Genomic DNA, 26,521 nt, shown 5'->3' on the forward strand with positions numbered 1-26,521 from the left:
GTTATATGTTTGAATGTTTAAACCAATACAGCACAAATGTTGTTGTCAGATAATGAAGGTCATATAAACTGACATCATACTTTTGATATGAAATGGTTTGAGGAAACACTTTATAAAGCATTATGTGATGTCTCAGTTTCTTGAAAAAATGTAGATATTATCTCTGCAAAACTGATGTTGCACTAACCCATTAATTTTGCTATAAAATTGTTTCCGAACAGGCAACCTGCGGCAGCGAACCGCAGTATTTCGACTAAACTGTTTGGCAAATAAAGAAGAAAAACTTGCCAGTAAGTTCATCCTGCTGGCCCCCAAACCCTCTCCACAACATTCCTTTAATAAATGTGCAGTGCTGGGGTATTTTTTTTAAGAAACCAGAGAGAGCTGGTATGTGGATGGGCCCATTATGGAGCTACTACTGTGGGAGGTTTCTGTTATCACTATCAGATCTGCTCTCATGATGTGACCCATGGTCCAGCCGTTATTTCAAGGTTGGATGACCATACTCTACAAATGCTAACCCGTCCACCTCACACACATACACACATCTCCCCACTGTCTATGTGCATACACACATGCACAGAACACAATATAATTTTACTCCCTCTTGTTAACGCGTGTGCTTTAGCACCTGCACGACAAAGACCCTGTAGTCTCTGACATTAGTGTGAGCAGAAGGCGTGGCAGCATTCTACAAGAAGGCATCAGATAGGTGTCAAAACATGTTTATGCATGCCAACTACCATCCAGCTCTACTCATCCCAAATGCTTGCCGAATTTCAATCTGTGAAATAGCCTCAAAATAGCCTGTTGCCAAAAGAGAGTACATCTTTGACATCTTCTTTTCCTCTGTGCAGCATCATAACATTTGCTTTCATTCCAGATCATCCTTCCCCTACCCCCTCTTCCTCCTCTTTGCCTATTGCAAGCATTCCTGCCCCTCCCCCCTCTCTTTTAGCTCCCCTTGCCGGTATAGATCTGTGAAATGTTGGCAAGGGGTGCTGCTATGGCACGGAGTCTCCGCAATAGGCATGGTGATGTGAGAGAGAAAGGGGCTGAGGGAGATTACATCAGAAAACTGATTTCTCCTTTTCTTCGCCCGGTCATGACATTCAGGCTGCATACAGTAGCCAGCCATGTTCCACCTACCAAAAGCATTTGTGATCTGGACGGTGACCCAAAGGACATTGCTCTTTGTAGATGTGAATAATCAGCCAAACTCTGACCCACTAAAGCTAATATGAGCAGTCTGTGACAGTGGATGTCAACATGTGGTTTGAAATTAACAGGACCTTGAAGTTCTAACGTTGCTCTGGCTTCTCTTGCAACTATATAATAGCAAAACTATAAGTATTTTGTGGACTTTATAATTTGAAAATCAGCTAAGATTCACTGACTGGTTCATTGATCAGAAAGTCTGATGCAAAACTTAGTGCAAAGTACAATAAGTCTTATAGTAACCCTGTGCCTCAGATAATTGTGACACACTTGGTGCTGAGAGAATGCATGAAAAGAAAAGAAGATAACTGTATAGGCTATAACAATCTGTTTTTATTCTCTATTCCGAACAATCAATTCATTTAAAATTAACAGTCCTCACAGGTTCCATTATTATAAAAGGCCAAAACATTTCAGTCACGTCTCTGCTTATAGTAATAGAAAGGATATATGAAATTCTAAATCAGATAATATACTAATGATGAATGCTGTTCCAATAAACCACTTTGTAATATTCATTGGGGTCACACACAAAGACAGATTTATTCATTTCATTCATTAATATCATATTTACCGTCCAGTATTTTTTGCTCTGCTGTCATGTTTGACTGTCTGTCTGCACCCAACAGATTTTAAACTCAAGTCTCCCTTTGCACTTCCATCTCACTTGCTATCTTGCTCTCTCTCTCTCTGCCTATCTCTCTTTGTCTCTTTCTCTCCTTCATTCTATCCTCAAGTGGTTGCGTTTCATTTTTGGTTACTCAAAAGAAAACATCCTTTTGCCTGAGTTACCACAAGAGACATTGCAGTGGTTACAGCATTTCAGAAAGCCTAGCTGTGTTTGTGATACCTTGATGGCTTTCTCGCACCATCTGAGGATTAAACTGACTTCACGTTGATTTGAAAGATGGCTTCTTTTCAGACCGCCTGGGTGACCTCGGTGCCGAGACCTTCAACCACGTCGGAGACTGCATCGGGAACTTCCTGGGCATCCCCACTCAGGTTCACATCCTTTTTCAGTTCAAAGTCACTCTGCTCCTTGATAGGCGTCTCCTCTGGCATTTCACTACCGTTAACACATTCCTCTGTGTGTGTGGCGGTAGGATCTGTGCACTCTCCATTCACAGCTGGAAGTGCATCTACTTCCGCCACATCCTTTGTGCGAGAATCGCACTCTAAATCTCCATTCTCCATCTTGCTTTTGACCTCGGGCCCTTGGCAAGGCACCTCTTCCGCAGTGGCCTCAGCTTCCACTTCAGACTCAGCAGTAATTTCGCTGGCAGATACAGACTCTGAGATGACAATCTCAGGGACGGGTTCTGGTGCTTCTGGCTTAGCTGCCGTCTCAGTGCTGGAGGCTTCGGTTGCAACAGGTTCCTCCTGTTCACGTTGATGTTCACTGGGGACCTCCTCTGTTGCAGTCTCCAAGACCTCAAGTGCTTCTGCTTCCACAGTCTCAGGTTCAGGAATGTCAGATGTGGGTATGACTGGTTCTGGCTCAACTTCTTCTACTTGTTCCACTGCTGCTGGTTCCCCTGCATCAGCCTCTTGTTTTGGCTCTGGCTCTTGTACTTTCTCTGGTTCTGGCTCTGGTGATTGTTCTAGCACTGGCACTGGGGTTTGCACTGGTTCAGGTTCTGGCTCAGATGCTTCCACTGACTCTGGCTCTGGTTTCTGCTCTACCTCTGGTACTCGCTCTGGCTCTGGTTCTGGCTCGAGGGTTTGCTCTGGTTCTGGGGCTTTCTCCAACACTGCTTGTACAGCTGGTTCAGCCACTGGCTCGGGTTCAGGGATAGCAGCAGGGACCACTGTCTCCACGACAGTTGCTTCAGGCTCAGTAACAGTCTCTGGGATGGGCTCTGGTTCTTGGTCCTCAGGTGCTTCCTTTGTGATGACTGGAACAACCTCTGGTTCTGGTACAGATTCCACAGCTGCAGCAGGTTCCGCTACAGGTAGCTCTTCGGGTGCAGCTGTAGGCTCTGGGTCAGCCTCACTTTGCACAGGTTCTGATGCTGGAGCAGAAAGTTCCTCTGCTGCTGCTGCTTTAGCCTCTGGGAGCTCTACTGAGACTTGCTCCTGTACTACTGGAACAAGCAGCTCCTCTGCTGCTTGAGCTGGTTCCTCTGCTGCTGGAGCAGATTCCTCTGCCACTACAACTGGTTCTTCTACAACCGGAGCTGCTTCCTCTGCTGCTGTGATTGGTTCCTCTGCTGCTGGAGCAGATTCCTTTGCTACTACAACTGGTTCTTCTACAACTGGAGCTGCTTCCTCTGCTGCTGCTGCAGCTGGTTCTTCTACAACTGGAGCTGCTTCATCTGCTGCTGCAGCTGGTTCTTCTACAACTGGAGCTGCTTCCTCTGCTGCTGCTGCAGCTGGTTCTTCTACAACTGGAACTGCTTCCTCTGCTGCTGCTGCTGCTGCTGCAGCTGGTTCTTTTGCAACTGGAGCTGCTTCATCTGCTGCTGCAGCTGGTTCTTCTACTACTGGAGCTGCTTCCTCTGCTGCTGCTGCAGTCGGTTCTTTTGCGACTGGAGCTGCTTCGTCTGCTGCTGAAGCTGGTTCTTCTGGAGGTGCAGATTTGGGCTCCTCTGGGGCTTCTACAGCTTTAGTTACTGCTGCCACAGCTGACCCTGCAGCTTCCTTTACCACATTGTCAGCCTCAGCTGTCAACTGAGCCTCTGTGGGTGGGGCTCCATCCTCCACTTTAGCAAACTCCTCTGCACCAGCAGCTGCAGTCTCACCCTTTGTCTCTTTGGGGTCGCTCACATCATATCCCTTCCTCTTCCTGCTCAGTTTGCCTCCCATGATGTCTCCTAGAAACAAATGGGTGAAGGTGTCATTTAATATGAGAAATAAGACACTGTTTATTTTGCCCTGTCTCTTGTATCATCAATGTTTAAAAATGTTTAAACATTGTTCTAGAAATAAATGCAATATCAAGAAAAAATGCAATATCTCTTTAAGACATAGTCAGACAAACACATTCATTCCTTTCATTCCTGACCAGTGTGTCTGGTCTGTGGGACAAAACCGGCTTCAAACCCAGCAGCAGTGCTGACCACTGAAACACTATCTTAGCCATGTTTGGAGGTGATACTCCTGATTTATAAATGCGCATGTTTACTTTGGGGGTTTTTTTTGGGGGGTAATGAAAATCCCTCAATACTGTCTCATCTAAAAGGGTCCTGTCTTCTGGTTGAAATACAAAGTACAAAACAAGTGCAGCATGGATACGACTTAGATCCTTCAAATGTAAAAGAGTTTTTTTGTCAGAAAGGAGAATGGAGAGAAGTCTATTCTCTGGAAGTGAAGTTCAATTTGGAAACTGCTCTCTGCCAAACACAGTTTGGCTAGAAAACAAATGTAAATGCATGGGAACCTTATTGAGATCAGACTCTCTAACCTTTCAGGAATGTCTGGTAAGGCTTAGTGCCAAATGAACCCACAGCTCTGGGTTGTGCATCTATGATGTAGATGCACAACGATTCCTGTCTCAGTGTGTCAAGCTACAAAGTAGGTAGTGTAGTGAGTCCCACAAGACACGCTGAGACAATCCAGAGCCTGAAGTTACATTCACATTTAATATCTAAGTTACAAGGCTGCATCTTCGGTATAGATCGCATATCAGTGCTCAATAATCAAACTGACACATTCTGTGAATGGAGCAAATGTGTACTACAGACATGCAATTGTGTTCATGTCACAGCACGGTTGTTTCTGTAGAGGAAGATTGCCACAGAATCCAACTTCCCCTCAGTGACAGAATAGAGAACTGGAAGTTCAACTTTCCTTCAGTGACTGTTTCAGCTGACCCAGAACATATCAGCCTGTTTGAATATCATGCAAAACAGAGGCCTTGATTCTGTACAGATAATAGATAATAGCTTGATATTATTTAAATGCCACGCTCTGCTCATTTGAGTAGCCTATTTTGGTTTGACAGATGCTATTCCAATGGAAGCTAGAAATATTATGCAACATGGTTTGTTTTATTTATTCTTTTTTTGCCCAAAATGCCACAAGGAGGGTAGTTACCCTGCGGGATAGCATGTGGGTGCAGGTACGAACAATCCGGGAACTGTCCATAGTGCTGCAATGGAGCAATCAAGAGAGGATGCGCCACACATCAGGTTGAGATTGGCTGCGTAACCATTACACCGATTTACAGTCTAATATCCGTTTGTTAAAAAAAAGAAAAAGTAATCGTGTCTGCTTTTTCAGTAACACCACTCTAATTCTGCCTTTTGCTACTTCTAACTAATCATACTATAACTAATTTTGTTTGTGTGTGGTTGGTTTCTTATTTGGCCATTTTTTTTGCCAAACCCCACTTGATGTCTCCGGCCTCTAAATCAGACAAAGCAAAATTTACAATTTGAAGAAAAAACCTCCTATTTTGAGATCTAATCGCAGTGGATTTGTACTTACAATGTGTCAAAACATTTTTTTAACAAAATACCAAAGTCAAATGTACAGTCGACACCAAGCTTTATGCTCGTATTAGAGAGATAAAGGAGACGCGCATAGGTATGGCAGCATGTGCCGGCCGGTAACAAAGGATGGTGATTCCTCACCAGCAGCTTCTCACTGACAAAAGTATTGGGTCTCGCTAAGTTACACTGATGCCAAGATGTACTATAGTAGACTATAGGCTATCACACAGGCTAATTATCCTGCACTATACACCGGCCATGAACATTTGACTGATAAAAGCTGTAGAGGGGTCTCCATCCCCCATTTCAACCCACCCACCGCTGCCTGTCTCAGCTGCTCTGCCCTTTTTGTTCACGAGCATTTGAAAATGTCGCAGCTATACTCACCCGGCCACGTGAAAGAAAAAGAAATTCACAGCAATAACGTGTTAATACATTATTCATCTACATAGTGCCACAACTTCATAACTTTGTTTCGCGCTTTCTTTATTCCGGAATGATTTTTAATCGCCTGGTCTGCTTAAAACCCAACGCTGGTGCTTGGTGGAAGAAGCACAAAGCTACATCCAATTCAACCGCTGAGAAGGAGAAAATAAAGAATCCTGTCTGTATAATGTCATCCTTGAAATGTAGCTTTACATTTGCATATTAGGAGAAAGGGAAGGAGTGAGATAGAGAACAATAGGTGAGCTGCAGCTCTAAGGAATCTTTTTTCTTCTTCTTACTCACTCACTTTTCTTTCTTTCTTTCTTTCTTTCTTTCTTTCTTTCTTTCTTTCTTTCTTTCTTTCTTTCTTTTTATCCTGAACGTGTTTCAACTTAAAAAATAATACATTAAAATTTAAAAAAAATTGCTCTGATGTAACTGACCTGTATTTCTAGAGAGTGATCAGTTGAGCTTCTTCTTCTCCAGGCTCCGGCTGGATGTGATAATGGAGGTAAACCTTAGGAGTGACAGCTGCAGATTCCGCCCCTGCTCTCCGAGGTGCAGTCTGGGACTGTGTTGTAACTGAGGAGTGCCCCTCGCAGTTTTCTAGACATCTGTCGCTATCACAGTCCAGCCTACCTCACTACTGCTCCGTCTGCAATCTATACCCTCCCAATCTTTAACCCCTCCTCTCCCGTACACACCCACCCCAGTGCACATTTCTCTGTTGGATGAATACATCTGGGGGGCTATGGGTGATTATGAACGGACTGGCGATTATTTTCACTTTATTAAATGACCCTTTCTCCTGCAGCTCTTCTTTACCAGGAAAATAAAGTATTGCTGTAGGAAATCACGTCAGAGCCCCCCACCCCCTTACAAGAGTATGACTTTAATATAAATTATGCATAGAGGCGTTTTGTCAGTAAAACCACTTGAGCATCACACACACACACACACACACACACACACACACACACACACACACACTACTGTCCATAGCAACTTAAAACGATTCCTAGAAGGTTTTTCCTTCTGCTGTTTGTAAGCAATGCTCATCCCTAACTGTAAATAGAAACTACACAGATAAACTGTGACATCATTAAAATAAGTGAAATAAGTTTAAAGTGTTTCTGGGTAAATTATGAAGCAAAATGATCTGATTTGGTTTAAAAGTGCCAATTTAAATCTACATGATGTGAAAGTGGGATTTATTCTCAAGTAAACAGGCATGCCGGTCTTTGGACTGTGGAGTTAAGTCATCTTACTCATGTGACATTGCAAACATATACAGGAACAGGTTGTCTAAAGTATTCATATGCTATCCCAGTCCTGTCTTTAAACTAATTTTAGGTTAGAAGGACCAAACCCATTGCCAAGTATTCTGATGCTTTGCAACTCTTTGCTATTTGTCTTCTATGTGTTAATGGGACAAGGTTCGTCTGGGTGAGACTTAATGAAATTCAACAACTGACCCTTTCAGGTGAACATGTTGTCTCCACCAACAGTTTGAACCAAGCAACACTGACACACTGCTAGGTCAAAGTATCTGAAAAATCAAAATGACTATCAAATGTAGTGTAGGTGCTGCATAACTACGAATACATTTCTCCAACAATATGAACATTCATTTAGAAGACATATGAAGTAATGATACATTGATTCACCCTCTGCAATCTCATTTAAACTGCGAGTATCATTTTCCTAGTATATCTTTTCCAGTGGCAGGCCACTTGTTTCCACTCATCTGTGAAAAGAAAGGCGAGAGTGGGTGTTTCCCTGACCATTCACACAAATACATTTCTCTTTACAGTTTTTCAGATTGAAACTGGAAGGAAGACATTAGAGCTCACACAACTGACTGGACTGACGATCTGATTACATCACTCAAAACCCACCAACCCGGTATTTAATCACAAATGGGCTTGAAAAGCAGCCAAACAGGTTATTTTTGTCCTGTTCTAGGCCAATATCCATATGTATACACTAAGGCGGCATTGGAGCAAGACATTTGTCAAAGTGCATGTAATAAATATATCTTTGGAAATATATATGATGCTTTCTGTCGTTATATCTTTTCATTTTACAAAACAGATCTTAAACTTAGACAGGATTTGCATAATATATTCTGTGTTGGATATCCCAATGGCTTTGGTAGTTTAGGGTTAGGTTTTTCTTTTCTTTTCTTTTCTTTTCTTTTCTTTTCTTTTCTTTTCTTTTCCCCCTCTAGTGTTCTTCCCATATATGAATCTTTGAATAAACTCATTTATGACCCATGTTTTATGGCATTAACAGCTGACAGACAGTAGGCCTATTATCTAGGAGACAGTGCCCTCTCCTGTTACAGGAGCTGATAGCACAACACATTGTCTGGAGGAGCCTTGTTGGGTATTAAAATAATAACGATACACTTTATAGATCCTGTAGATGTAACAATAACTACATTTTCATGTTTTATGAAAATATATAGTCACAGTGTTTATTTGTGAGATATATCTGTTGAAAAGAAATATTCCTGATTTTTCAATGTGTATCATCACAGGAAAAAAAAAACCCCAGACAAGAGTCTTACAGGATGTTTAGAGGGGGAAAAAAAAGAACTGTGACACAGGAAACAACTCTGTTATTTTGTTGTTCTTGTTAAACAGACTTACATCTTGAATTGTACAAATGCGCTACGATCTAATGTTATCTATTTAAAGTAAACAAGAAAATTAAAACCAATCTTGTTTGTTTCTCCTGCTGGCAGCACAGCTAAAGAGTGACAAAGGGGCAGAAAAGGCTGAGTTTCACATGATGCAAAAGCTCTGGAATGGATTCCCAGGAGTATAACCACCATCTCAGCCAACCACTCTGCTCCACATAAGACAGAGGACTCACTGACATGTGTGGAGGCCTTGGAAAATCCCCCAGTTATCATCATTTTAATGTCCAAAACTCATTTGTCTGCAGCTCTGACGCAAATAGACTGAAGAGATGGAGAAATACAGAAACAGGTGTTCGGTGCTTCAACATGCGACGGGCCAATAGGTCACCGCAAAAGTGAGTGTGCTCAGTAATCTGTCAAACTCCTGGGACTGTGTAGAATTCCCAGTGAGAGGAAGAGTAGAGCCTGGGCAGGTTAATATATTTCATGGATACGTTCATGAACTGACAAGAATTAGATTTTATACAAAAAGTTTAAGCTTGATATTTAACATTCACTTCAGAAATTTGAGCCAATTACCCATATTTCAGTGAAAACCACAAAACTCTCAAACAATGTGTGAAATGGCCTACCTGAAACAAAGTCAGTCCTGTTTCTGCAGCTATAGACTAAACAGGGTGTGTCAAAAAGATATGAAATATGACATTGAAACTTGTATGTTGACAGCCCAACAACATGCTTTATTCATTCAAATGCATACTATACTTTCTCACCAACTGAAAATGTCAGTAATGTAATAGTAGTATGATAAGAGTGACACCTGCACACCAACTCAGATGCACAGGTAAAATGATAGAGAACTAGCTTGAAACTCTGTCTCCGAATGGTTAGATAAAGTTCACCTCACTTCAGTACAAACACATTCTTATGATATTTCATACACGTGTGATAGTTTACATAATAGTTCGTTTTCAATGTCCATTCAAACGAATTTATGCACAATAGCAGGGCCCTGCAATGAGTTGACCTAAATGGAACGCAGGTATTATCAGTGGTTTTCCTGTTGTGACATATCAAACTGTCTGCAGTGAAAAAGGCCTCATTACGTCCTGGTATCACCATATATTATTTTCACATCTGTCCTTTAAAGACAGGAGTTTTTGATATTATAAATTATGCTCCTTTTCAAAATGACTTTCCTGACTTAAACACCTATAGGTTGATCTGTTTAAATGGATAAGGAAAGATTTCTGCCCATTCTGTTTTCAGCGAGGTATGAATAGCACCATCTACTGGAGACTCTTTCTTACAACATTAGTGGCAGTCATACATGACAAGACAAAAAATAATTCAAAAACAAAAAATACATGGTTACTAGAAGTTTGATTTACAATTTCAGCTTTTTATGCCTGAACCCTATCATAACCAGAAAATCTGTAATATTCACTTTTATCCCAATATATCAATCTTCTGTTTCTTATGTGCTTCATTTATCACATCCAATGGTTTTCAGATTGATTTCCTGATTGAATTTCATTAATGTTAGAACTATTTATCACAACTTAAGACAGATAAGCTTATTTAGTTGTACTGTGAGTCACTGGCAAGTCAAATGTGTGTCTGTGTTTTTGCTGCCAGATGTATTGTCATGTCATGGCCATAAGTGTTAAGTGTATCATAATTCTGTCCATAAGCCAAAAAAAGAGGTTCATTGTTTCCCAAGGACAATAAACCAAAGTGTGTACAATGCCTGTGATACTTCTCAAATCATTCTTGGTCAACATCCATTGATAGAAAGTAGTTTTTGAATCAGTGACGTGTGTGTTCAACTGTATCTATGGATACCTTGAAAGTATGTGTTTATTAGACTGCAGGGCAACCATTAAACTCCTCTTTCTTGCTTTCCCCTGCATGTGGTGAGAATGAGCAGAATAAGTTGTGGTCAAATTTGTGCTATTATCAAGCTCAAAACGGCACTTGAATAAATTGGCTGAAATTGACAAGACTCGTGTCAAATCCATACTCAATTACACAGGACAGAGACCTGTTTATGCACTTGGTTTAGTCAAACATCCTCTCTCAAGCATGTTGAACTTCTGGTCATACGGTATTTGTTGATATCACACAGTGTTCTCCATCAGCTGGTAAAAGAAAGAAACCTGCTATGACATCATTTATTGGCATTATGCCAGAAGTACTATTTGATTGTTTGAAACCATGTTTGAACCACAAATATAGTCGACCTTTTATAAACCCTTTTGTATATATGTAGTTTTTACAATAACATGTTGTCCAAAACCAATTATTTCCTTGTAATAATTATTAAAGAACTCAATATGCTGAGGTGTACCCTGGGTTCCGGCGGGGCGTCACGGTCAATGAATGTAACATACCCTTGGCCACTTTGGTGAAGGCGGTGCTAGTGGTGCCCAAGCAGCAGGGCCTTGCCTTTGTGGTTGTAGAAAGAGAAGATGGCTCCCGTTCTGGAGAAACAGCTCCCGGGCGCAGCCGGGGCCGGCGAGAATAACAACGAAGAGGAAGAAGGACAAAACCTTTGGCAAGTTGTCATATTCTTTAAACGACTTCAATCTTGCCGAGGCCTTTCGTGGAAGAGCACAGCCGCTACGGTTCTGCTTTGTCACTGCCGGTTGATCCCAATCAAACACCGGCCCGGCTAGCAGTAACATTAGCACTAACTGAAGCTGGCGGTCAGTGCTAACGTTACTTCTGTTAGCACCTCTGCTAACGTCAGCTAACTGGTCTACTGCTGATTAGCTACATTGCAGTTAACCAAGACTGTCCAATAGGGAGTTTTACTAATACAAGAGCGTTATTGGATTTACGGGTGTAGTTTGAGAGGGCCATTCATGGTATCGGACGCTTTGACACTTCATGTCAAGACACGAGCTAAATACTTGTTAGCTCCGTTATGCAGATACAACAAGCTAACAGGAACATTAACCTAAACGTTAACAAGCTAACACCTAAAGCGACTAGCGAACTAAGTGACAATGTGAAGTATGAATAAAGGTAATGGATGCTTTAGTCAGTGCTTATCATTATGGATCGTACTGTAATGTGGCTTCAGCTTGTCAGATTTCATGGATTCAGATCCTAAGCTAGTTTTAAATACTTATGTTTAACGTACCGGTCAGTGGAGATGACTTATCATTTCCTGTCAATTTCATTTTATGTTTTAGTGGAGACATTACCGAGTAACTGAAAGTGGAATAATCCTCGCTAATATAATACTAACATTACAAATAATTGTTATGTTACTCTAGCTGACCAGTTACTGTTATGGTAGTAATCTATGTCATGAGCTGGAGAGCTGTCAATATGCCACTTGGCCACCAGTCTAACGGCTATACCTCCTCTGTCTACCTGTTTTTCTCAATATATGTTTTGTTATTTCTTATAGGACCTCAATACTGAGTGACGTTTCAACTAGATCAAGTTCAAAGTTGCCATCGGGAAAAAATATCCTGGTATTTGGTGAGTATTTTTAAGTCATATGTGTGAATGTCTGGGCTTCTGCAAGCTTTGCAGTGCTTCCTGATGGGAGTGGAGGGCCTGCAAACTGCAAAATGATAATGAATTCACAAAAGCTAGTGATTGCACAGTAAAACCTTTCTGACATTTCAAACATTCTGCACATTTACTAGCCTGACTTTTGAATAGAGGACATAATAAACATAAAAATACAGACAGATCTTCTTGGGTGAAGTCATATTTATTTGTGTGGGCCTTCCAAAAAAGCCTTGGCCTCGGACGATTTATGTAAGACACTGTAGCCTCTGACAGCTATGAGAGTATAGTGTAATTATTGCATTTGTTAAGTCTAGATATGATTTTTGTTTATAGTTAGTAAGATGAAGTGATGATTTATTGGTACATTTGCACATCGTATTCATTATAATTCAAAAGTATCAACAATAGTATGCCTTTATCAGTAATACTATTGCTACTAATAACAATAAATTCTAACACAGCTGATGAATAAAATATTTTGCAGGTGAGGATGGATCAGGAAAAACGTCACTTATGTCCAAACTTCAAGGAACTGATCACAACAAGAAAGGGAGGGGACTGGAGTATCTGTACTTAAATGTCCATGATGAGGACAGAGATGGTGAGTTTACCTCCTGTACTTTTTTCTGTGGTTATTTTACAGCTGTAGCCTCTACAAAATAACAACAGTTAAAAACAATAATCTTGTTGCTTGTATTTAACTAGTATTTTGCTAATCCTTTTCAGACCTTACTCGCTGTAATGTTTGGATACTGGATGGGGATGTATACCACAAAGGCCTACTTAAGTTTGCTGTCTCAGCTCAGTCACTACCTGACTGTCTAGCTGTGTTTGTTGCGGACATGTCACGGCCCTGGACCATTATGGAGTCACTACAGAAGTGGGCAAGTGTGCTTCGTGGCCATGTGGACAAGCTCAAGATCCCTCCTGAGGACAGGAGAGAAATGGAGCAGAAAAGTAAGTAATAGTTGACGTTATCTACCTATATGTGTCTTGCATATATATATGGTATTGAAATAAAACAATTCAGTATCTAGTCAGTAATGAGTCCACTGATGATTAACACAAGGCTTTATTTTGAAAGTTTAGTTCCTTGGATGGTATTAGCTTGTAGGATTTTTTTCTGTTGCACCTAGCTGTACATTGAAAACCATGTGGCAATTTTTTAGACGTCTGGTTTATTGTAACAATCTCTGATTTTATTATACTATCCAATAGAGCCTCCACATTCCTCTAATTAGTAACTTTTTATCATGTATCTAGCCTGTTTCCTGTTTAAACATTTGGCAATTGTAAAATGAACATGGAAATAATAAGACTGAAGACTGAACTGAATTTGATCGATAAAGTCGTAACCGCATGTTAAAATGCTATGAATGGCAGTGACTAGCTTGCATCCAAATGGGTGTTTGCTTTGTTAAAGCAGATTGTTGGTTAAGTTTGATATCATATCAGGCAGTGATTTGTAATGATGATCATTTTATGTCTCAGCTTGAACAAATCTGAGGCCTAACTGAAAATATGACATGCATAAGTTTTGTTGAATTATATATCTCAGAAGAGAGAAGGAACAGCACTCAGAAAAAGTGCCTGAAGCATCCCATGGTGGAAGTAATGGTAGTCTTACATAATAAGCACCAGACTTCTTGCTCACTGGCTGCTGGGAAAAAGGAGAGATTAGTTACTGTGTAGTGAAGGCAAAGCACTGTACAGCATTACACATTGTCATGGATGTTTCTAGGTCATCATCAGAGAGGCCCATGATCCTCAGCTGTGTGTTCTGGCTGGAGGCAAGATCTGCAAATCAATGAGTGTGATGCACTCAGATTCTGTTCTCCTGTTAATTTTAGAATTGGTCATCTCTCATTTATGAACAGTTCTTTGTGTTTGGTAAGGTTGTTGCTTTTCAGACACGTTAGTTCGGCTTGCAGGGTTTTACAGAAGGTTCTTGAATGCCTCCAAGGTTTGCTTGCTGCTGTTGCTCTTAGAAGTCTGAAATGACTTATCACAAAAAAGTCAAATTGTTTAATGATTGTAGATGAATTTGACAGAACAGGTCTAGAAATGTTTTCAACATGTAACATGCTAATGCAGTGACAAGTGCTAACAAGTAGACTAGTGTGCTGGGAAACGTGTGAAAAAGAAAAGGGAAGCTGGTAGCCAAGTGATGACTAAAGCGCATTGTTAATTACAAACACTTATATATAATGACTTTGAATGGGTCCACATTTTCAACTTGCTTTACTGGCTTGTTTGAGTTCAAGTTGCTGTGTTAGTTAAGCATAGTTTGAAATTGATTTATGCAGAGCGTTATAAATACTGCGTGGAATTTATACATTATACTGTGTACTTAGTAGATGTTGGCTTAAGCATTCATTAAAGTTGTAAATTTGCAGTTGTCTGTCATGTAGAAGTTTTTTTTTTTTCTCGAGTCCTCACAATTTGTTAAATTTTTGAGGCTTAACTGTTTGTCAGAATTCTCTAGGGTCCCTCCTACTTTCCTTTTTGGCCAAACATTTTGACTCCACCCACTGACATGGTCAGATTTCCAGCTCAGCTAAGACAGAAAGCATCTTCCAGCATATCAGTGGGGATCATGTGATGTCAGTAGCACATTGGCGAGACCTAGTCAGATTACATACTTGTGGATATGAGTGAGTGTGTGTGAGTGAGAGAGGCAGGCTGACAGACAGTCTGGCAGTGTGCGCGAGAGGCTTTTGTCCAGCGAGTCTTGCAGGCGTCTTGCATCATGGTTCCCTCCCCTCCAACAGCAGCGTCAGGGAAAAGTAGGGACGTAAACTGAGTGAGTCTGAAAACAGTCAGTAGGCCGGACGTTCTGACTCCTGCTGTGCTGTAACTGAAGCAGGCTGGTTGCTGAGTCTCAAGTCAAATTACAGGATCAACCTATTGCTGCCTGGACCACATGTTGAAATGAAAAATATATTTCACATCTGTAGTAGTGACAAAAAAGGGATTTTCTTTTTTTTTAGCTACAGTATTTAGGAATGGTGGGTAGGCAAACATCTTGGGTGTTTTGTTTTGGTCTCTCGGTCTGTTTCATTTGAAGGAAGCAAGTAACGAGACAGCTCAAAAAATGTTTTAACCATGAGCCAGCAGCATTAAGTAGTAAACAATTAAAGACTGATGTAAAAGCTGGGTTTGTATTACAATACCCAGTGAGACTTGCGTATTTGAAATTTTGTTGGCCAGAAAAGTTGCATTTATTCCTAGCTAAACATGAGCTATGGCTTTTACTGACATCTTGAAATGAATTCACATAGTAAAGATCTCAATGATTAGTACAAGTCTATTCTTTTGTGATTTTAAAAAGATATAATCTTTGATGTACAGTTTGAGTCATTTAAGTCCAGTATATTTAATTTATAGAAGGCTGAGCCGTCCTCGGCTAGGTGTACCAATGTATTTTGACCTCACCTTTGTTTGTGCACATAGATAGTTCTTAGTAGGGCAAAGTCTGTCCGTCCTTGTCACTTTCACTATGTATTTAAACTCCACCCAAAATATTATATAATATATTATAATATTTGGTATCAAGTGCTCACAAACTGTAGACTTGAAATCACAGAGATTGATGTTTTCACAGCAAAAACAAAGTATCAAAACCTCCACACAAGCTACTGAAACCTTTCCTTTAGCATAATCCACTGTCCTTCAACTGCTTCCTCACACACCATTGTGGTGGACACAGGGTATGATAAATGGATGACAGGGTATATAGTGTTTAAGTTTTTTTTTTGCAAGTAGTCACTTTTAGGAAATTCTTAACGCATATTTACAACATCTAAAAAATACTCAAGAAAATTTTGTATTTCTTAATAGATCTCTTGTCTGTGTTTTCACTAATAAATCTCATAGTTGTGTGCCATTGTCTTGGCCCAGCAGACCCCCTATGTAGCTTAGTCTCTGTGCTGGAAAAGATTAAATGAAAGTGTGTTTGTGAATTTAGGTTTAGATGTCCTCTCTATATAAACCTCAGCAATGGGGGGAAAAAAGGCCAGAGACTTTCACAAATCTTCCTGTTGTTAGGGTTAAATCAGCATCTTAAATTCCAATCCCTTTTCCCAAGTGTACATATTTGTGCATATGCACTGGATTTGTGTAATCCTGTGTCCAAGAAGGGTTAACTTTTAGATTGCTTGTAACACCAGTTCTCGCGCCATATACTAAATCCCATGTCTGAAAGTAAAGGAGTTGGCTCAAAGCTGTGAGTCTATCTGGCTTTGTGGGCTGTCCCCAACTGCATTCCCGAAGCTCCTGAGGAAGTAGGCCAAAGCTTCCTGCATATAACCCCCCACCACCACCACCATCTCCCACCACAGCTTTGTAACTGTCTGGACAGCTAGGGCAGCACAACAGGAAAGTGCGAGATGCCATGTATTTATCTTTTCTACGTTTTACCCAAGGCCTATTATGCAACAGTGAAAATTTAGTGTGATGAACACAATTTCTTCCAATGATACTGAAATAATACAGGATCAATAACAGTTATGATTTGTAGTATGTGCATTTAACAAAGTTTGAGCACAGCAATTAACAATGCGCTATACCAGATTCATAGTTCTGCATCAGGGTGTTGCCGAGGCTACAAGAAGCTCCATAGCTTTACCAAAGGTACCACCAAGATGATGTGCACCTTGGTTAGCTTAATGTTCTTATTTGATACTTTATATAACTGGTCTATTGTATGCTGAGGGTGCTATTGTGTTACCTTATCACCACACCCCTGTTAAATGCATGTTGGAATGACTCATAATGTAGAACATTCAAAAGTGCCAGAATTTTTTTGTTTTGTTGCAAGTGTGACACTAAACATGATCAGCTAGATAAAGACACTGGAACTCTTGGGGCTCATCTGAATCTGTATTGTATATTCACTGATGGTCTGAATTCATATTTTATACTCCCTTTGTTTTTCTACTAGTGGTGAAAGCGTTCCAAGAGTACACAGAACCGGAGGATGCCACTCAATCCTCCCCACAGAGACGGGCCCCAACAGCTGGGGAAGACGAGGCTGTTGTGCTACCACTTGGGGAGAACACACTCACATACAACCTGGGCATTCCAGTGCTAATAGTTTGCACAAAGGTAAATAATTCCTTTTAACAATCTTTCAAAACTTTTCAGAGGTACTTGTGTCTCAGGTAGGACAGTTGGGTATGGCTATGCAGTACAACAATATCAATGCAGTACAACTCCTTATCTTATGGCAGTTGTCATAAAGCAGTAGATTTATTAACCATGCGTTTCTCATCACTTAAAGTGCCATTTCCCATTTTTCGCACATGCAGCCTCTACAGTTTTGTTTTTAGAATTCTATTTATTTCCCCCAATGAGGCATTGCTTTCTGTTCAGAGGGTGTGTCCACTGGGTTTAGGAGTTCCTCAAAATACTCTTACTTCAACAGTACCCTCAGAAAAATCAAAGGGTACTTATCTTAGGAGAAGATCATTAGACACACCCTGCCACCCTCTCCTTAGTTGCTAAATGGTTTTCCAGAACCTCTTTCAGGCCATTTGAGGTTATTGTCCATAGCTGCACTAAAGTCCCCTTACTCTGCTTTTTTAACTTTTTAACAGCCATTCTAATCTGTAGGTACGTCTCTCTACTTAGCCCTGAGTTGCCTGAGATGAAAAAGCACTGAAAGCCTTGTTTAACGCCCTGACAGCTGCCTTTACTGCTGTTTACATCTGAAGGGTTCTTGAATTGCCCCATGATAATCACATTGATGCTCAGACCCTATGTAGAGTCTATCCATTCCCTGCTGATACGTTTGTTTTTACTTTTATGTTGTGCTTTGTGAGGCAGTATCCTCTAATAAAAAGCTGCCTTTATACTTGCTTGCTGACCCTCCAGGCAAAAACTAGTGGTAAAAAACAGTGTAGAAATCAGCAGAGCTTCACATGCTTGCTGTAACTAGAAAATGGTGAATGTGCCTTTTTTCATCTTTGGTGCCTTTGTCTAGCTCTTGTCAGAGCACTGGGCTTTGCAGAAGTCGTCAGCATTCAAGAGCATTATTTGCTTTATCGTGCTGTCTTAGCGACAGATATGAAAAAAGAGAAATCTTTTGACATGATTGTAAAACTGTTCCTGTCGGTCTTTGTTTGAACCACATCCCTTCTGTCATGATTAATCATGGAAGCTGCAACATGACACCGATGACAGTGTTGTGGAAGTGTCCACTCTTCCAGTTCACACAAGCTCCTACCTCAATGTCCTCAGCACCAGCTGTATGTTCACTAGACTAATCTCAAAAACAACACCATAACAACTGGTCTGTAAAATGTTGGTGATGTTATGTGACTTCTTATGAAAATAACATTTTACTAGTTTCTTCAGAGAAAAAAACAACACAACAAAAGGCCTGGAATGGGAGTGTATTGATGTACATTGCACCTGCCTCTCTCAGTCAGTGTAGACTGACAGAGTTTTAGGTATGGCTCGGAAAAAAATGTATTTGTTCGGACTAGAATCAATGGGCTTAAGAGGCAGAGAGACAGTGTTGCCTTGTTCATATATATTTGAATGCTGACATTTTATTGTCATAAAATATTGATCTCTCTCTCCCTCTCTCAATGTTTTATTCTTCAGTGTGATGCAGTCAGCGTACTAGAGAAGGAGCATGACTACAGAGAGGAGCACTTTGATTTCATCCAGTCCCACATCAGGCGATTTTGCTTACAGTGTATCCTTTTAATGCATTAATGTCTGTAATTCTATCACAATGGTCATTAAATTTATAACATTAATTGTTCAAACAGAAATGGGCCATACATAGGTTTATTTATGTATGGCCATGGTATTTGATTGATTATCATTAATCAGTCAATCAGTTTACCATCTATGTCCTTACTCCCAAGAATTACTGCCTTGACTGAACTAAACAGATGGAGCTGGCCTGATCTATACTTCAGTCAAAGAGGAGAAGAACATGGATCTGCTTTACAAATATATAGTACATAAGATGTATGACTTCCAGTTCACCACACCTGCCTTAGTGGTGGAGAAGGATGCAGTGTTCATGTAAGTGAAGCTAGAGGTGCACTAGGTTATTTAGTTTACTACAGTTTATTTGTTTTTTCATCATATATTACCGACTATAATAATTGGAACATTTAGGTAATATTGCTGCCAAACAATGTACCCTTGTCATCTTTCTTTCAATTTTTTTTCACGTACCAAAAAGTGAATTCTCATTTTTATTCAGAGGGAATACTACACATAATTATCTACAACAGAATTTATATCATCGTACTCAGTGTAATTGAACTTTTTCCACCTATATTTCAGTCCATCTGGATGGGATAATGAGAAGAAAATTGGGATTTTGCATGAAAACTTCACAACAGTCAGACCCGAAGATCCATTTGAAGATTTTGTCACAAAGCCTCCATTACGGAAGGTACAGCAATGCAAATACTACAAATAAAAATTGACACTACAACCCAAACTGCCAATTCAATATCCACGTGCAGCAAAAAGTACTTCAGAGCGTTTTGCCATTGATACCCTGCACTCCTCTTTTTTCTAGCTGGTTCATGACAAAGAGATAAGTGCAGAGGAGGAGCAGGTATTCCTGATGAAGCAACAGGTATGTTTCATTCTGCATATTTCATGATTTCTGTCTCTAGTCAGTGAGATTGAGATGATAGTTTACTAATGGTATGAATATTATTGGTAGCATGATAAAATAAAGTTGTAAGATGTCTCAAAACTGCAGATTTGACTAAAATGTAGTTAACAGTTAGTTAGCTGTTTATCCTAAACTGGTATTTTCACTATAAAACAAATGTGTATGCTGTACTCAAGTGCTGGGAAACTTCTGAAACTTCCACATGACAAGTAACATGGTCTCTCTTCCTGTTTTGTGGACAAATAAACCAGGAAGGCAGTTAAAAAAAACACTCAATTGAGGCTTCAGCTTCTCTATGTTTAAATGCATTGACTGCCCTTTTATTTTAAGGACATTTAAATTAAAGTTTGAGCAGGAGTTAATGGGAAAGGTCGGTTCCTATCTTACATACATGTGCAGATTTTCAAAATTAGATAAAAGGTGTAAATATGTGTGTATGAAATTGGATTTCCAAAAAATTCTAAATTAGCCAACCACCTTCTTTTCTTTCCAGTCTTTGTTAGCGAAGCAGCCAGCCACACCAACAAGAGGGGCAACAGTAAGTGTCTTAACTGAGTCTTAGTAATGGTTTGATTTATTCCTATTTCTCTGAAGTATATCATTTTCCATTTGTATAGATAAACCAAGTGATTTGCCTGTGGTCACATTCTTGCTCTGGTTTCTGTGTTGCAGGAGTCTCCAGGACGGCCAGCTTCTGGGTCTCCCAGACCTGCGGGTCGTGCTGGCCAACCCACCGTGACCAGTGGCTCACCAATGTCTGCTGTCAAAAAGCCTGACCCTAACATGAAAGGTAGGAGCTCTATAACTGCTAATTTATTTTCATATGTGGTTATTGAGAATGACACTTTGCACTCCAGTGCTCCCCTGTCTCAGAGGGTAGCGCTTTCCTTTCTACCAATTTCAAGAGTTTTTCATCATCCACATTTATTGAAACAAATGTTTGGACCCCTTGAAAAAAAACTGCTTTGATCGTAGTCGATACCATTCATCTTTGATCTTTTGGCTGTAATGTGAACACCTTTCTCCTGAAGTGCTGCAATACTGCCCCCAAGTGGTAACAAGTAATATAACTCACATAATAGATATCTGTACACCTCCTGAGCTGGCCAGCCTTAAGTGGAAATTTTGACCTTCTCTCCATTATTGTGTGCAGTAGGGGTCTGTTGCATTTGACCCTAAAAACCAAATTAATAGATTTAATAGAATTCTCTGTGCTTGCATCATCTTTATCAACACATTTTCCCCCTATCAGGGTATCTTATGCTGTATAGATTGTAAGGCCCTCTTAGACAAACTTGTCATTTTAGGGTGGTGCACATTTCATTTCATTTATACCAAAGTGCCATGTTTCTCCTACAGCGGGGGCTGCCAATGAGGGAGTGCTGGCTAACTTCTTCAACAGTCTGTTGAGTAAAAAGACTGGAGCCCCAGGGAGCCCTGGAACTGGAGCAGTTGGAGCTGGAGTGCAAGGGTCTGCCAAGAAAACAGGTACAATCTCTTATTCCAGCGCTCTCACCTCTGAAAATAGCGAGCCTGTTTTCGCTGTGATCAAACCTTCTTACTTACAGGTTAGCATTTGTCCTTTAATCAAAACAGTTATAAATCTTTGTTGTTGACTATAGCATCCTGTGCATTTAGATCCATGTCAGTGCATGGACTGCATGCACTCTTATGACAAGAAGAGTTAGAAACAGGGCCTTTTGTTGATAGAGGCTGTGGACCATTTTCCTTTCTGGAGTTTTATCTCTACAGCCTGAAAAAGAAGGTTAAAACACGAGAAAAAGAAAAGTTGTTCTCTTTGTCTGAACTTCTGTCATCTGAGGACACTTGCGACAGACCTGTATGTACCAAACCTCCAACCATGAGTGTCCCCATGAAACTAATGTCACTCACTCCAAGTCATACCCAACTGCTCTCTTGCTAAACTAATTTACGTGTTATTGTTGCTTAACCTCAGCTGTTTTGCATGTCAACAGTTCTTTTCAGCTCCAGCACTTTTTTTTTTTTAACTTTGTTATATTAGGCAAATATAACAAAGTCAAATACTGTTTGTGAAATAGCTGAATGTACCCAGTTAAATGTTGAGGGAATCATTGCATAACTCATCTCTCTGTCTGAGACCACTGACATGTACTTTTTGTTCCAGTGCTGAGCAGTGTTAACATCTCTATGAGATCCAGCTGAAAGGATAATGCATGACTACATGATCCCTTTGTCTGATGATTAGTTTTGCATGTGTGTTAACTGTGGCAGCAAGCCGCCAATCTCCAGCATGGGACCACATCACCATCCAACCCCCATCTATCTGCTTGCTGGCCTTAGAAAACTCTTATTTATGAACACGCACAGAAGCTACAGGAGATTACTTTTGGGCTTTGTCTCCTCTTTTTTCCAAGGGCAGAAGCCGGGTTTGACTGATGTCCAGGCTGAGCTGGACAGGATGACTCGCAAACAAGACTCCATGGTTTCAGCTAACAACATACCACCGCCGACAGAGAACGAAGCGTGAAGGCAACAAAAACAGCTGCATCGTCCACTGCGTTAATACTCTGGAAAAAATACATGTACATGTGAGCATAAAAAATTGACCAAATTCCCAATGTTTATATCAGTCAGCACACACAGTGGTTTCACCAAAACAAGTTTCAGATGCTATCAGATATTTTGGTGTTCTGGTGAGATGGGAAGAGAGAGATGACAGAGATGGAGGTGTTAATGAGATGATAAGTGCTGAAGGCTTGGCTTTATTTCTGTCCTCTCTTCCACTGTAAATGTTATTTTGTGAGGGATGTCAGTTTATGGAAATGTGTGCACACTCCCTGGCAGCCAGCCAGATGCGCTGGGCTGCAGGCCCCCCAGCTTCTGGGGTAAAACACCCTCTCCTCATGGGTTTAAAGAGGGGAAATATACTGTTCCTGTGGCCTCTGGTTTAGCTTATCTGATGGAAGGAATTTGGTTGCAATTGGAAAGGTATTTAAACTTTAAATATATTCACTGAAAAATAAATACGTGCAAAAATATGTAGTATGTAAAAAATGTTGGATATGATACTGATGTATTTATACAAAGTTCCTCCTTTTTATTTTGTTTTGTGCACCATTTATCGGTTTAAGGAAACAATGATCTGTATCGCATAACATGTTAAAATGCCACTGACGTCATGACACTAATATGGCAAGTCCAGATAGCTGACAGCATATCATATCATTTGCCCTAGTCATCTCGAAGGATCCTGTAAATATAAAAACAAAAAAATCTATTCAGGTTAACTTTGATTTTGTATAAAATGCAATTCTGTCCAAATTCTGAAAATAGCTTCTTTGACTAAATGAGACTGGTTGGGATTTGAGAGGCGTAGAGGTTGCAACAGAATCACTTCTTTAGCTACAGGTGTGTATATTTGGGGAGGGGGTTGGGCAGCATCTTTCCTACTATAACTCCTAAGTGCCTCGCACAGTTAGCTGTTTGTGTCATAGTAGAGGTGCTTGTCTACATAAGAGGAAAGGCACTGTAGCACCATCGGTTAAAAAGGTTTTTGTCCATTTCTTGTCATCCAAATAATTTATTTGTTTTACATTTTTGTTAATGTACAACAAGCCTGTGGTCTCTGTTATTTTTCAGACAAAAGATTTCAGTGGCCTAGTTGATAGTGTTCAATAGAGCAATAGATTGAATGCCTTCATGCAAACTGTAAAGGTTGCTGATGCTGAGAAGAAACCACGTGATGGAACTTTTTGGTCCCCCAGATGAACACTTAACTATGGTTGAAACCACTTACTTTGCAGCCAAAACACATAACAATGATTTGCTGTGGTTTGAACAAAATGAAATATCGTATCCTTCAGTGTTTGACAGCACTGTCCTCCTCTGGTTTCACATGTTTTATTCACACTTTACTTTGCATGTCAGTTAAAACATTCCCAGTTTCTACATGAAGTAGCTGTAGAAACACATCCCTGTAGGAAACCTGTTTGTCTAGTCAGGTCTTTTTGTTCAGTCTCTTTCAGTGCCCATTTAAAATGACAACCTTTGCCTTCAATGTACAGCTAACAGTTTGTCACACTGGGCACCCTGCCTTCACAGGAATGCTTCTAATTAATATTTGTGTCCTTAAGGGGTTGCTTAATTGTCTTATGTAATTTCTTTTCAATTTTTTTTTTTTAAATTAAAACCATTATACTGTACCATATCACACATGATGTAATGTTTATGGTTTCATGACACCATAATCTAATCAAAATTAATAATGTGTACATTATCATTCTTAAATCTGTATGCAGGGCCCTACTTAATCCTATGGATAGTGTACATGAGTAGCTTTCACAGAATTAATGGTGTGAAGTGAGCAGCTATTTGCTATTCAAATAACAATAGCAAAAAAGGAAAACTGGAGTGAATTGGAACATGGAACCAAAGATGCATATTAGTAACTCTTTTCTGCTTTTATAGTTGGTAGTCATCCATAAGATTAACCAGTGGCCATTTTCTGTCCCTCTTTTGCATGGAGCCCTTGCATTCCACATTTCAGACCTGCCTATAAACTCTGTTTTTGAATAACACCCTATCCAAATGGTAGAAATGCCTTACTCTACTCAACCATATCTGGGATTTCAGGAGTAAAAAAAACAAACACTGTAATTGTGTTCTGGTAGATTATGGAAAATTCTCTAAACTGGTCTACAAATGCAATTTAATTAGGGTTTAACATCATCTTTCTTAAACATTTACTCTGTAAGGGAATAACCACAAGACCATATTGGTGCACAAGTCTATGCATGATTTGATTTGTTGTCAAAATGATGCTACACAACTGTTTGGGATTTACTTTTGATCAAAATGAAGCTCTAATTTTTTGTATTTTTTTCCTTATTTCTCCTTATTTTTTGGTGACTGCGTGGAATGTGCACCTGAGGGTCTGTTGCCGAAGTGAATGAAGCACAATTTAAGAACAGCCAGGTGCAGTACCGCCACATGTTGAATTAAGCACTTTTCCTTGGACACTTGTATCAATTCCCTGTTGCTACGGTTAAAGATACAGAATGCATATTTTTCTTTTTGCCTTGCCTTTTTAGAACATTTAGTAATGAACTTAGAAGTTAACCTACACAGTAAAACTGCATTCTTTATCTGCATTTGCTGCTTAAGTTATGGAAGGTGCCCTCGGTGGTTAACTATGGAATAATTCCCTTCTGCTGGTGATATTGTAAATTTAATATGAATCCTTTAGAAATCACTGTTATTACACTTTTGCCAGGGATGTTTTTTTGGGGCATCTTGAAGTAGATAAACCAAATTGTCCTTTTTGCCCATGAAACATCCCCTTGTTTGTGTTTACATCCTACTTAGGCATGTTTTGGTTTCAGTTTTTAAATATGGTTTTGCCCATTGATACTTTCTGTTCAAAAGAACTTGGAAATGTCATCCTAAAAGACTAAACTAATTTATCTTAATGAAACATTGCCACACTTGTTAAATTTGGCATTTAGCTGAGTGGAATGAAGTGCTCTCATGCTGCTTAGTTTCAAAGTTGCACTTGCTCTTTATAAAGATTGGATGTTGCTCCCACGATTGAATATTGACCCCGATGTTGTAACTTTTGTACTCAAACGTCAGTTGAAAGCAACTGTCTCCTCACATCCTAACTGAATTGCCTTCGACCACTATTGACAGTCTACATCTATATGAGACTATGAGCTTCTGCTTCCAGTCCTTTTGTATTCAGGAAATCAAGACATTGTAAGCACATGGCTGGCTGCATTTTTGTGTCCTGAATTAATTCAGAAGTTTGATTGTATGACTTTAACACAATTCTGTAGCCTCTAAGCTGCCATGTGGATTCTAGCTTCTTATGCCGACAAAGATAAGGAAAATGTTTATCACCCCTGGCTTCAATAAAACCAAGAATCCAAACTTTAGTTGGCTTTCATATTTTTGTGTCTATTTATACAGTGTCTATTGACATTTCATTTATCGACAAAGCAGTGTTTTCAGAACTTGACATTTTACTTAACATTACTTATTATTAGGATTGGTTATCACTAATTAATAATAACTGATATCTATAAACTCAATACTTTGTGTCTGATTTAAGTCCTAAACACAAAGATTTCTCAAATCTAAACTTGTTCAACTGAACTTTGTTTAGTCTGTTTTTAATCCATTCATTTTTAAACTGCCTGAATCCTGTAATCTCTAAACACGGTTACTGCCTCTGTCCATCCTTCTACCCCAAAGTCCCCATGTGGAAGACATACCATTTTGCAGCAGTACACATTTTGCTGGCTGAGGCTTAGTGAAAAATTGTGTAAGGGTAAATCTGCATATTTAAAGAATCTTTAATCTTTGTAGATCCCCGAAGGCTCACTTTAAGGACTCACGGAAATTACTGAAAATTCACAGGCATCATAAGCACAAAACCGCACCGCTTCATTAAAGGATAATAGCCGTTTGGATGCAACATTCAGGTGTCAGGTAGATCTTTCCAGCGTTTCCAGCAATCAGCAATTACCTAGGCAACCGTGTAATACCACTTAAAGCCATAGGAGGGCAGTAAGGTACAGAGAAGTGTAGTAAAATCATTCTAGCTAAAGAAAATTAGGTTTGTGCCGTTCCTAA

The 26,521-nt window shown here is 39.9% G+C and overlaps 2 protein-coding genes across 3 annotated transcripts; one reads left to right on the forward strand and one right to left on the reverse strand.

Moving 5' to 3' along the window:
- Positions 1–1,531: 1,531 nt before the first annotated feature.
- On the reverse strand, positions 1,532–6,731 carry si:dkey-56m19.5 (calphotin). Its single transcript, XM_056402887.1, has 2 exons — positions 6,521–6,731; positions 1,532–4,031 (listed from the first exon to the last, which is right to left on the reverse strand). Exon 2 carries the CDS (start codon positions 4,021–4,023, stop codon positions 2,137–2,139), a length of 1,887 nt encoding a protein of 628 aa, XP_056258862.1. The 5' UTR covers positions 4,024–4,031; positions 6,521–6,731; the 3' UTR covers positions 1,532–2,136.
- Positions 6,732–11,124: 4,393 nt separating this feature from the next.
- Positions 11,125–25,821, forward strand: dync1li2 (dynein, cytoplasmic 1, light intermediate chain 2). Of its 2 annotated transcripts, none has more exons than XM_056403016.1 (13): positions 11,125–11,281; positions 12,146–12,219; positions 12,740–12,856; positions 12,982–13,212; positions 17,198–17,361; positions 18,865–18,958; positions 19,161–19,296; positions 19,564–19,675; positions 19,805–19,864; positions 20,400–20,444; positions 20,579–20,696; positions 21,266–21,394; positions 22,303–25,821. In XM_056403016.1, the coding sequence occupies exons 1-13, from the start codon at positions 11,196–11,198 to the stop codon at positions 22,413–22,415; spliced, it is 1,479 nt and encodes a 492-aa protein (XP_056258991.1). In that variant the 5' UTR covers positions 11,125–11,195; the 3' UTR covers positions 22,416–25,821. The 2 variants fall into 2 exon arrangements, with proteins under 2 accessions (XP_056258991.1, XP_056259079.1); XM_056403104.1 differs by having other exon boundaries at positions 22,308–25,821.
- Positions 25,822–26,521: the final 700 nt, after the last annotated feature.

This window comes from Seriola aureovittata, chromosome 1, assembly GCF_021018895.1.
Source record: "Seriola aureovittata isolate HTS-2021-v1 ecotype China chromosome 1, ASM2101889v1, whole genome shotgun sequence".
NCBI lineage: Eukaryota > Metazoa > Chordata > Actinopteri > Carangiformes > Carangidae > Seriola > Seriola aureovittata.